A 13233-nucleotide genomic window follows, 5' to 3' on the forward strand; every position below is an offset into this window, starting at 1 on the left:
AAGGATTGGCTTGATAATGACTCTTTGCACTTTCTCTCTTCTTTGCATGCTGTTGGAATATAATAGCAATGGGTCTGTATAGAATTTACAATTTGTTTTTTTTTTTCTATTTGTGATATAATTGAGATATCATTAAATGTATCAGAACTGCTTAAAATTCAATTTGTGATCTGAAATATTTTACAAATTAAGGTTAATTTCTTTGTATTTAAAATGTTACAATTTACAGCGTTTATTTGGTTTAGTGTAAGGAATGGTAAAGTGGTAACTTTGAGAAAGCACGTATTACATTAAAATATTTTAATAAGCCAAATTTTCAAATATATATTGTTAGTTTTATTTTTGTAGCCAAATTAAAGTTAAGAATTTAAAATGCCAGCATGAACTGTTATTTATTATCTTTATGATAAACAAAGCGTGTTCATTTATTTATATTTTATGTTGGTTTATTTGTATAAATTAAGATCAGATTGACTAATTCACAGCGGCAAATCTGATTTTAAAGAACCCTTAAATCAGTCAGTTTTTTAGTTTTTTTTAGTGTCATGTTTTGTTGACCTTATAGTTATTTGTGTATATGTATTTATTTATATTTATAAACTTTTTGTTTCCCCATTCCTACAAACTCCATTCCAGATCTCCTATTCAAGTGTGCCTCTCCAACCAGCTTGGATGAACCTCCATTATATCTGTGTCTAAAGGTGGGAATTCCCATCAACAAACCCGTCTCCAAGACTTGCCCCATTGAGTCCTACAGCAAGAAAAAGAAGAAGCCTGAATACTGGTTTGCCATACCTAGGGACAAGTAAGTGGTTCAAGGGGATATAGATTATCGGGGGTAGGGCTAACACTCGGCAATTCAGCCAAATGCTAAAACTGACCTAAACTGGCTAAAAAAAGGGCTTTATTTGACTTGTTATAGTCAAATTATAATTATTTTGACCACAAATTGACAAAAAGTGGTGATTTGGCTAAGCGAAAAAAAAAAAAAAAAAATTGCTAGCGCTACCCCAGGTTATCAATTGTATATTTTCTTTTAGTCAGATTTATTTATTTATTTATTTTCTTTTAACCTATAAGCTAGGGCCCACTGCAGGATAAATTTTCTTTCAGTAAAGTATTGTGGCTCAGTCTGGGGTCTTCTTTCTGTCAAATTGCTAGGGCTGATTCTGGGATTAATATATTTTTTTCAGTCAGAGAGCTAGGACTGGACGAAGTTTGGAGGGGGGAAATTTATGCACTTTCAAGAGTTCACTCTCATTCTTTCATATTAGTTCAATTATTAGTGCACCTATTTTTACACTGATGCATAATTTGAACCTCATGGCATTGTCATAAGCGCCAATCTAAGATAAGCCAAATTGACCATTAAGTCAGGCCAAATTGACCATTAAGTCTTATGACAAAAGTGTGTTAAGTGATATAATTACCTGTTGCAGGCATAGGATAAATCTGCAGTTGAAAATTATACAAGGATATCATTAATTTAGGACCTGTGTTCTGGAGAACAATGAGAGTGAAGAACCCATAAATTTGACATCTTTCCCTGGGCCAAGTTTTACATTTGGAAGTTGAAAACAACCTGCAAGTTGGTTAAAACATTTAGACCAAATTATTTTTTGCCTTTTTTCCCCCCATATCTTTTGGTCTGTAGTTTTATGATAATAGTAATTTTGTCTTAAGTGGAATGGGGTGTTTTTTTTTTTTTTTTTTTTTTTTTTTTCTTTTGGGGGGGGGGGGGTTGAACTGTTGCCCTATGGCTTGAAAAAGGTCCACTGAATAAAAATTTGTTCGGGGTTTTCAGAGTAAGCAGATTTTGCAGTACAAGTGGCCCATCTTTTCAGAAACCTGCAACTCCCCCTTCAAAATAGCTTGCTCCAGGCCTGCTGTGAGACATCAACAGTTTTTACTGTACTCTACTATATCTCAAGTCAGTTTACGTACAATATAGATCATACCATGTCTGACATATCTTATGGCCCTGAATCAGACTGGATTGGGGGGGGGGGGGTTGAAGATCAGCTGTAGTCTCCCTAGGGTTTTCAGAAGACCCTGGTTCACCTACACACCAGCATTATGCATACTTTTATATTGATGGGGTTGTTAGAAAAACATTGAATTATCCCCTAGACATAGGTGACTGTCTTAATGGATGGTCCAGCCATTTAGTAATCTTATGTAGATAACAATCTAAGGAAGGTCTTTGATTATGTTTATGGCTATGATGTTACCCTATTTATACCATTCACATGATATGGTTTAAAATCACTGTAGATAACAGTCCCAGACTGATATGAGATGATACCCTGTGTTGATGGCTGTTATCTTACCCTCCCTCCATCTCTTACATGGTTTTGAATCACTGGATAATTATCTCAATAGAAAACAAGGCCTTGTGTTTATGGCTGTTATCACCCCCTCCCCCCACCACTCACCTGCAGGACAGGTATAATTAGACAACAAAAGAGAGCAACAGGGTCTTTATGCAATCTTAGATGTGTCTTTTTTGTTTAGCACAGACAGGGAAAGGGGGGGGGGGCAGTTATACAAAGTTGCTTAGGCTGAAATTTTAAGTCTACCTGGCATGTAATTCAGTAGCAGTCCTGTACAGATTGCTAATACTAATTGTTGGAATGATAAATGCTAAATTGTAGTGGACAAATACAAAAATTTCTTGAATGTTATTGGCCAAAATTTAGTTGTTCAAGTTAAGACCAACTTTCGGTCTGAAATGGAACTTGTGTGGAGCTGGTCCAGCCACCTTATATCTTTGATGAAGTGAGGCTGTTTTAGTGTCTCCAGGGCTGTTAATCTACCTGCCACATTACCCAGGGGTCAGATGTTAGAGTCAGGTAGTCAGATAAAAGGCAAAGAGGTGTTACGGAGTGGACCTTAATGGACAGTGTAAGGAGTTACTGGATGTGCAGTTTTGGAGACATGTTAGATGGATGAGGCATAGATCAATGTTGATATTCAAATATATTTATAAAAATATATTTGTAGAAAAAGTCAGGAGTCCCATAAAAGACAGAAGTGTTACTGAAGGCTGTTAAAAGTGGACAGATTAACAATCAAGTCAACAAGGGCATAATTGGACAGTTTAAGAAGCCACTGTTAAATGGAAGAAGAAAATTGAAAGGACTGTTGTTGTTTTGTGAAGCAAGAATTTAGTTTGGATAACTCAGGTGTGACACCTGACCTCTGTTTTCACTTCAACTGAAGTTTTGAACACTGTTTCTAAGCTAACCAGATTAGATATCCCTTTTGTCTGTGTCATTGAGGTGTAAAACGGGAATCATTAACTACTGAGGCTTCTGTGTCCACTTATGCTGAGGCTTTGGACACTGTAACTGGATGAGGGATCCCTCGTCTCTTGAGGACTTCTATGCTGAGATTTTTGAAAAAGACCGCATATGGAAGTTTTACCTGCTGATGACAGCTTTTGGTGCTATGTGTTGAAGACAGATCTGCTTGACATTAAAAAAATAATTTGTGTCATCCTGATTTGATATCTTAACAGACTTTGTCATGTGTTTTTCCCTTGCTACTGGAGTTATACTGTAACAGTAGTTGACAAATCTTCATTATAGAGAGAGGGTGTTCTGCAAGTGATCATTCAGTCAGTGGACTGGTCCCACCTCAGCCGAGGTTGACTTCATACACATATTTTTAAGCAAACCTTTTGAGGTATTGACGGAACTTCCTGGCATATATGGTTGTCATAGAAAGATATATAGACCAACTTCCAAGGGTTAATACAATTTGAAGGCTTAGCAGAAGAATTTCACATTTTTGCTAGCACTCTGCTGCACAATGTTTTCGTAAGTTTCGTCACCAGGTTTCTACAGATTATTGTCTTGGTAGATTATAGTTAAATTGGATGCAGAGTGTAATGTAAGGAATCAAATTAAGTTTCAAAATATGTACATACACCTGTATCTTGCAAGGTGATATAAAAAGAAGTAATGAAAAATGTTGAGAATTAATGTCAGACTCTATAAATGAATGTTGAGAAATCTAGTCTTAACAAGCTAATTTTTATGGAAAATACTTTTCCATAAATTCCCATTTTATTTTCAACTAGTGGTCTCCAAACTGTTGATGACATAAAGCAAGTGTTAACACTTGAGAAACTATTTCTTATTATAAACTTTTTCCTTTTTTTTTTTTTTCAGGGTAGACCACTTGTATGCGTTTTTCATCCAATGGTCTCCAAACATCTACGGAGACGAGTCTGACATTGACCCTCAGGAACGAGGCTTCGTTATGATTGGTGAGGAGGAGGAGGAAGAAGAGCTAGCGCTGGAGGAAGAGCACTTTGTCACGCCATCGAAACGAATTCCAAGACGATTAACCCGAGTTGTCTCCAAGGATTGGGAGGTAGGATAGGCCCCATTTAGAATAGGGGACTAACTAGTCTGAGGGTCAAATAATGGTGACCCACTACAAAGCTTGTCGCTTAATCTGCTAATAGACATTGAATAGATATCCATGGGGAAGTATTCAAGTGGGTCGGCCATATTTGACCCTCAGACTAGTTAGTCCACTATTCTGAATGCGACCCATATTGTCTGGGTTTGCTGAGGCAGTATGCATTTTCACATCTGTATGATGGATTTGGATCAGGCCCATAGCCAGGGGCGGGTTAGAAAGAACCGCCCTTTTTGTCAGGAAAAGGTCCATGCCAGGTAATATTTGATCTAGGTGCACCATAGTTTCATTGTAAAAAGTCCACTTGTTGGGAAAAAGAACCCCTCTTTGGAAACTGCTGGCTACGGGCCTGTGGATAGTTGGTTATTTGAAGAATGTTGCAATAACATTATGATATCTACATACTGATCATTTTTGTACTAGAATAAGATACAATAACTAGAAGGAAAATGAATCTGAGTTTTCTTTGTAAATGGGGAAAATCTTTAATTTTGTCAAAAAAATTGGTCAATGTCAGAAAGCAAAATTTGAAGAGTTAAAAATGGTTGTTTTGTAAGAATTAAGATATTGTAATAAATTTATGTCTAAGAAGAAGGATGGCTTGAGCAAAAATTCACAACAGAAAAGAATACAAAAGGTAATGATTTCCATTAAAATTCTGTTTTTTAACTTAGTTCTCAGTGTGTTTTAATATCCCTTTTATTTAGATCTTTCTGATTTGATCCCCTGAAATAGTTTTTAAGGCTCATAACATTTTCACTACTTATGTAATTTTATCCTTGAATTCAATTGTTCAGAACAAAACAGATATTCATGCTTATTTGATTGATATTTTAGATAAGCGATATGGGCTCTTTTTATGACTAAAATGGCTCATTTACACAGCTACATTACCTAAAAACCAGTTACATTTGCATAAGCATATACTGGGGGCGATTTCACAAAAGATTCATAGCCTGAAAATTGGTCTAAACTTTTGGAGCCTAAAAATTTGGTCTAAGAAGTTCAAGCTAAATCTATAGTAGTCCACTTATATCAAAAATATTATGTTGGATATTAAACATTTAGCCATGGTCTTTCCTGCCATAATACAGACTCAGTGTTTCATTTAACTGAACATCACTGATTTAGGAGTCAAAGTAGACTCAAAGTTTGACTAAAAGTTTAGACCAAATTTTTAGGCTTCACCTCTTTTGTGGAACTGCAGCCAGATCTTATCTTCTGTGGGATAACTTTATTAACATCATAATTTTCATCTGGATGGCCTGTGCAGGTTTTGTCAGTAAAAGATACATTTGACCACAGTATTGTATCTAGAGTTCTGCTGATTTCTGCCCAGTTTGCTGATAATGGGGTGTTTGGTATTGAGGTCATTGTCATGTGAGGTACCTAATTTGTGTCAATGTTATTCTAAAAAATTGTTTTTAGAAGATTGGAAAGTGAGTGATATCATAACATAATGTGACAGTGATGCAGACTTAGTCGTAAGTGAAAAGTATTTAAAAGTATGAAATGTAAATCATATGTTTCTGTCATAAAATTTGGGTCATGCTATTTAGATAGGCAGCCTAAGGCATGGCAGGAGATATTGAGACTTTGCAATATTTTTTACATGTGTGGATTTTTTTTTTTATTTTGAGTTTCCCTCATTTTTTCATGGAGAGTATGTGGGAATATCAAAGGAAGTTTTGATTTCTTGTTATTTTATTTTGAATTTTAGTTGTTGTCTCTGTTTTATGTACAGACACAGATGTGTCTGTACATATTGCCATCACCTGTGTCTGTCGTCGCCGTCGTCGCCGATGCCCGCGCCGTGCACTTTCCTTGTTAACACGATAAGTGGAGGGCAGTTTTACTTTTTGGCTTTATATTTACAGAGCTGATGAATATTCATAAAACGCAGGTCAAGTTCGAAAATCAGCATAATCGGGCCATTATTGTAGAAGTTATGCTGTTTTTTCACTTTTCAGCGTATATGCAACCCTGTTAACACATTTTAAGGAAAACTGATATGACCACTCCTGTGTGTTTAATGACAATTGGCCTATCTGTTTTTTTTATATTGTGTTTACAGTGTTGCATATATGCTGAAAAGTGAAAAAAAAGCATAACTACTAAAATAGTGGCCCGATCATGCCGATTTTGGAACTTGACCTGCGTTTTAGTAAGATCAATTTTTCCTGTGAGTTTCATGACAACAGGCCTATCGTTTTTTGTTGAAATGTGTTTACAGTGTTGCATATATGCTGAAAAGTGAAAAAACAGCATAACTTTTACAATAATGGCCCGATCATGCTGATTTACTAACTTGACCTGCATTTTATGAATATTCGTCAGCTCTGTAAATATAAAGCCAAAAAGTAAAACTGCCTTCCACTTATCGTGTTTACAAGGAAAGTGTACGGCGACGACGGCGACGACAGACGCAGGTGATGGCAATATGTACAGACACATCTGTGTCTGTACATAAAAAGTGTTAAAAATGGAAATAAACCCATTTCAGCACAGTGCTGTCTAGTTTACATTTTGGCATATTCAAGGTGTCACTTTGAAGTTCCATGGGCATGAAGACCTTTGCTAGTCACATTTTCTGAATATACATGATATTATTAAAAATTGATGATCATTATGCTGTTAAACATTATGTAATATTGCATCAAAATTTGAAAATAAACCTATTTTGGGCACTGCTCCCATGATGACCATTTAAGGAAAACCATGTCATTTACTGTTCTCAAACTTACAGAAAGAAACATGGGACTTAAATACAGCTTCAGTAGGCAATGCAATCTGTTTGGTAATTCTTTCTGCTGGTTAAACAGTTTTTTTGTGAAAGTTTAATTTTTCACATATTGGCATTTTCAAGGTGTGACTTTGAAGTTCCACAGGCTTGAAGACCCATGGTAGTCACATTTTCTGAAAATCCATGATACCTTTATTTTATTATTAAAAATTGATTGTCATTATGCTGTTAACCATTATGTAATATTGCATCAGAATAGAAGAACACAATTTTGGGTGCTGCTGCCATGAAAACCATTATGGGAAAACCATGTTACTTATGATTACCAAACTTTCAAAAAAGAAATACAGGACTAATATGCAGCCTGAGTTGGAAAAGCAGTCTAATTGACTTCTTTTTCTGGAAGTTATTCATTTTCAGAGTGTGAACTTGGAACTCCTATGGGGCTGAAGCCTTATGCTTGTTACACATTTTACTTACATTGGAATTACCTGTTGAGCATTATTAAAATTTGATGTTGAATTTGCAGTTTAACATAATGTACTTTTGCATCAGAATTGACTGTACCCTTTTTTGTTTTTTTCCTTCTTTTTGTCTGTACATTTGACAGCTTTGCTGCCTTGTTTAGGTGGTAAGCATGGACGAGGCTCGCAGACGTCTGGAGGCTCTAGAAGTAGAAGACACGTTACCATTGCCGGAGCTGATAGGCAAGTCTGCCATTCTGGAAGAGGAACACATTAAAGCTGTAAGTTCATACAGCCAATCTGAGTTTCACGTCTTTTTCAGATGACTGACGATACCTCCATGAAAGTTTTTACCATAATTTTAGTGCCAAACTCACTTGTGTTGTCCACTGAGACATAAAATGTGGAATCTAAAGTTACTGTAGTAATTGAAAATCAGTAGTTTATAAGGTTTAAAACTTAACAGATGTTTACTCTTCTTAATATATAAAACAATAATAATAATAATAACAATAATAATAATAATAATAATACTTGACTGTATTTAATAATGCATATCAGTTGTAGTAAGGGCTAATACTGTGTATAGTTCTATATTATTATAATTTTATTTTTTTTTTGATTATGATAATTTAAATATGTAACTTAACAAATGAAGCGGCAAGTTCATCGTCAGGCTGGTATTGCAGCTCTGTTTGGCCAAGGGACTATTCAAAACCAAGTTGATCTGCGGACTAACTAATCTGCAGATCAAATATGGCCGACCCACTTGAAAGCTTGCCGCATTCTCAGCGGGGATTACACCACAAGCTTTTAAGTGGGCCGGCCATATTTGATCCTCAGATCAGTTAGTCTGGGAATCAACTTGGTTCTGAACAGGCCGCAAGAGAGAACTTCTTTTGAGTCAAAAGAACAATACAAATGGCATGCTGAGGGTCGTTTAAGTGCCAGACTGCTATGCAAATGGTGAAATAGGTGCAGATGATCCATTAAAGTGTGTTATTAAGATCAGGCGTTTTCACTTAACAACTTACTTGATGGGAAAGACCGGCTGCTTGTAGACAGTGGAAGTTCATTGAGTAAAACATGATATGTACATTTCAAGGGTATTAGTTCGGTAATATCAAGTCCCAGAGAAGGGAATTATGCATTTGAATGAGGAAAAAAAAATCTTTATTTTTTTGTGTAGTATATAAGAAATCTGCCCTACATGTCAGGTTAACTTGAAAAAAAAAAATACCAAAATTAGAAATGAAAAGGATTATATTTTTCTTGGGGGGGGGGGGGGGGGGGGGGGGGATGGGGATGGGGATGGGAAGTGGACCAAGTGCAAAATAGCATGCTTGTATAATGCACATAATTTAATACTAAATGCATTATTCAGTTAAATATGCCTTGTGGAAGTTTTGTCTAAAGGTTTTTGTATCAGGAGAATTAAGTACACTGCCTGAGCCTCACACACTTACAAACTGCAGTCAAGCTTCCTGTTTTTACAGACAAACAAACACTCAGTTTCACATAAGAAAAGATAGAATGTCATGAATTTATAAGAAGACTTGTATACTAAACTGTCTACAGGGATGAGGAGGATCTGTGGATTCAGTTGTGAAAGAAAAGTGAAAAGAAATGATTGACACCACATTTAAGTAACAGCTTACTCTCTCTGCACAAGAAGTTTCCCCCAAGGGCATAGAACTGCCTCTGGATCCAACTGAAATATAAAAAAATGTTGACACCACATTTGATTAACATCTTCTCTCTCTTGCCTTTAGCTGAACAAGAAGCTTTCCTCTTAGGGCAAAGAGTTTTCCCTGAATCCAATTGAAATATTGAAAAAATATTGACACGGCAATTTAATAACACTCTCTCTCTCTCTCTCTCTCTCTCAGCTGAACAAGAAATTTCCCCTGAGGGCGGAGAGCTTTCCCTGGATCCAACTGAAATATTAAAAAAAAAATTACACCACAATTGATTAACATCCTTTCTGTCTCTCTCTCTCTTTCTCTCTCTTCTTTAGCTGAACAAGAAGCTTTCCTCTTAGGGCAAAGACCTTTCCCTGAATCCAATTGAAATATTGAAAAAATATTGACACCACATTTTATAAACACCCTTTCTCTCTCTCTCTCTTCTTCAGCTGAGCAAGAAGTTTTCCCTGATGGCAGAGAACTTCCCGTGGATTCATTTTGAAATCAAACACAATAGAAACCACATTTTATTAACACCCTTTCTCTCTCTCCCTCTCTTTCAGCTGAACAAGAAACTTCCCCCTAGGGCAGAGGGTTACCCCTGGACTCAGGTCTACAGTACAGAGCAGCATGGTTTTAGTCTCCACACACTGTACAGACTCATGCAGGGACTGGACAACCCAGTGATGATTGTAATCAAAGATACAGATGAACAGGTTGGTTTGTTGGTTGTGAGTTTATAGTTTATCTGGTAATGTAAAGACCTGGACAACCCAGTGATGATTGTAATCAAAGATACAGATGAACAGGTAGGTTGATTGGGAACTTATAGTTTATAGTTTATCTGGATGTCTAAAGAACTGGACAGTTCAGTACTTTTAAACACTAAAAGGTACTGGATAAAGAGGTAAGGTGATTGTGAGTTCATAGTTTACCTGGAAATCCCAAAAACTGGCCTACCCATTTTTTATGTACAGACACAGATGTGTCTGTACATATTGCCATCACCTGCGTCTGTCGTCGCCGTCGCCGTCCCTGTCGCCGTCCCTGTCGCCGTCGATGTCGCCGTCGCCGTCGCCGTCGCCGTGCACTTTCATCGTTAACACGATAAGTGGAAGACAGTTTTACTTTTTGGCTTTTTATTTACAGAGCTGATAAATATTCATAAAACGCAGGTCAAGTTCGAAAATCAGCATGATCGGGCCATTATTGTAGAAGTTATGCTGTTTTTTCATTTTTCAGCATATATGCAACATTGTTAACACATTTTAAGAAAAACCGATAGGCCTGTTGTCATGAAACTGACAGGAGTAATCAATCTTACTAAAACGCAGGTCAAGTTCGAAAATCGGCATGATCGGGCCACTATTTTAGTAGTTATGCTGTTTTTTCATTTTTCAGCATATATGCAACACTGTAAACACATTATAAGAAAAACAGAAAGCCCAATTGTCATTAAACTCACAGGAATGGTCAGTCTTACTAAAACGCAGGTTGAGTTCGAAAATCAGCATAATTGGGGCATTATTTTAGAAGTTAAGCTGTTTTTTCACATTTCCTCAGATTTCCTCAGATTTAATTCTTAGGCATGTTAATAGCCTTATTATTTAAGTAGTAAGATACTTAAAAGTGTTTGTTTGACATTTCCTGCATCTTTACAACATTATTAGTTGATTATGTAAAAATGATGGTAAACTTGTTATCGTATATTGTGTAATAAAGTGTCAAAAATGGAAATAAACTCATATCATTGCAGTTTGTCAGATTCAATCATCCACTATGTTTAGAATCTCAGAATGGAGGAAATTGGACATTTAACACTGTTTTTTGTTTTTTTTTTGATAATTTTGCCATCTCATCAATTTTCTTAGTTGATCATATAAAAATTGCAATAAACAGTTTATTTTGTTTTATGTTTAAAAAGTGTTAAAAATGGGAATAAAACCATGTCACAACAGTGTTGTCTTGTTTACATTTTGGCATAATATTTTCAAGGTGTGACTTTGAAGTACCATTGGCCTGAAGACTTTTGCTGGTCACGTTTTCTGAATGTCCATGTTACTAATATTTTATTATTAAAAATTGATGGTCATTATGGTGTTAAACGTTATGTAATATTGCATCAAAATTTGGGAAAAAAAATATTTTGAGCACTGCTCCCATGATGACCATTTAAGAAAAATCATGTCACTTACTGTTCTCAAACTTACAGGAAAGAAACATGGGACTAAAATACAGCTTCAGTAGGCAATGCAGTCTGTTTGGTAATTCTTTCTGCTAGTTAAACAGTTTTTTTTTGTGAAAATTTAATTTTCACATATTGGCATTTTCAAGGTGTGACTTTGAAGTTCCATGGGCTTGAAGACCCATGCTAGTCACATTTTCTGAAAATCCAAGATACATATATTTTATTATTAAAAATTGACGGTCATTATGCTGTTAACCATTATGTAATATTGCATCAGAATAGAAGAAAACACAATTTTGGGTGCTGCTGCCATGGTGACCATTATGGGAAAACCATGTTACTGATGATTGCCAAACGTTCAAAAAAGAAATACAGGACTAAAATGCAGCCTGAGTTGGAAAAGCAGTCTAATTGGCTTCTTTTTCTGGAAGTTATACATTTTCAAAGTGTGAACTTGAACTGCCATGGGCCTGAAGCCTTATGCTTGTTACACATTTTACTTACATTAGTATTACCTGTTGAGCATAATTAAAATTTGATGTTGAATTTGCAGTTTAACATAATGTACTTTTGCATCAGAATTGACAGTAGCCTATTTTGTGCATAGTTATTTCCTGTTTTTTGTCTGTACATTTGACAGCTTTGCTGCCTTGTTCTTGTTTGACTAAGAATGAACAGGTTTGTTCTGAGTCTATACAAAATGCTCTTACCCGTCTCCAGAAAGATGTTTGAGGCACATTTGGGTATTTTTGTAAACCACCCTTAAGGATTGCTTTTTATCTCTGATTTCAGATATTTGGGGCCCTGACATCTGACCCAATCAAAGTGAGCGATCATTTCTACGGCACTGGGGAGACGTTCCTCTTCACCTTTTATGAGGAATTCAAGGTATGACTGGGACCAGGGAGACGAGAATGTGTCTCTGAAGAGAACTCTACTAGCTGGACTAAATTTTGACTTTATTTTAGGATTGCAGGGAGTGTCGTATCACTTGAATGCAATCACCACAAAAATTGAATTGATTTTAAGTTAGTCCAATTCTGGCAAATTTTTATAACTGTCACAATGGTAACAGTGCTAATAATACTGATAATAAGAATGGTTAAAATTTTGATGATAAAGGAAATTATAATAGATAATTGTACAATAATTTTTTTAAACAAATCTTTGATAATAATGATATATTTATGGAAAGTAGAATTCAATTAAATGTTCAGTAGATTTAACAGTCTACAGAATTAAATAGTACAAATAGCAGCAAGACTGTTGTTATAAAAATGTGTTATAGAATATATATATTCATTGAACACAGAAAAATCAAGAAAATTTTCACATAATGTGCCCAAAAATTTGAGGATCTTAATAATGTGATTTTTTTTTTTCATATTTCCCAGTAACATGTATTTTATCATATTTTCCATAGACATACAATTGGACGGGAGAGAACACATTCTTTGTGAAAGGAAATCAGCACAGTCTGGCCATAGGAGCAGGAGAGTGAGTGTCTAAATAATTTAAGAATAGCAATGAACTTTGACCTTTTTTTATGTACAGACACAGATGTGTCTGTACATATTGCCATCACCTGCGTCTGTCGTCGCCGTCACCGTCCCTGTCGCCGTCGATGTCGCCGTCGCCGTGCACTTTCATCGTTAACACGATAAGTGGAAGACAGTTTTACTTTTTGGCTTTATATTTACAGAGCTGATAAATATTCATAAA

At 35.8% G+C, this 13233-nt stretch overlaps 1 protein-coding gene across 10 annotated transcripts in view; it reads left to right on the forward strand.

The window, feature by feature from the left end:
• Window positions 1-13233, forward strand: part of LOC106157377 (oxidation resistance protein 1) — a 57502-nt gene that overhangs the window by 26161 nt on the left and 18108 nt on the right. For 6 of the 10 annotated variants that reach the window (XM_087019460.1, XM_087019461.1, XM_087019466.1 and 3 more), the window contains 7 exons: window positions 637-805; window positions 4176-4380; window positions 5021-5068; window positions 7803-7919; window positions 9887-10039; window positions 12304-12399; window positions 12935-13008. In XM_087019460.1, coding sequence (XP_086875586.1) covers window positions 637-805; window positions 4176-4380; window positions 5021-5068; window positions 7803-7919; window positions 9887-10039; window positions 12304-12399; window positions 12935-13008 — 862 coding nt within the window. Of the gene's footprint in view, window positions 1-636; window positions 806-4175; window positions 4381-5020; window positions 5069-7784; window positions 7920-9410; window positions 9453-9886; window positions 10040-12303; window positions 12400-12934; window positions 13009-13233 lie in introns of those variants that run through there. The other 4 variants (XM_087019462.1, XM_087019465.1, XR_015335739.1 and 1 more) reach the window with 4 other exon arrangements.

The sequence above is a fragment of the Lingula anatina genome, chromosome 8 (assembly GCF_051362555.1).
Source record: "Lingula anatina isolate TDL-2025a chromosome 8, LinAna3.0, whole genome shotgun sequence".
Classification (NCBI taxonomy): domain Eukaryota; kingdom Metazoa; phylum Brachiopoda; class Lingulata; order Lingulida; family Lingulidae; genus Lingula; species Lingula anatina.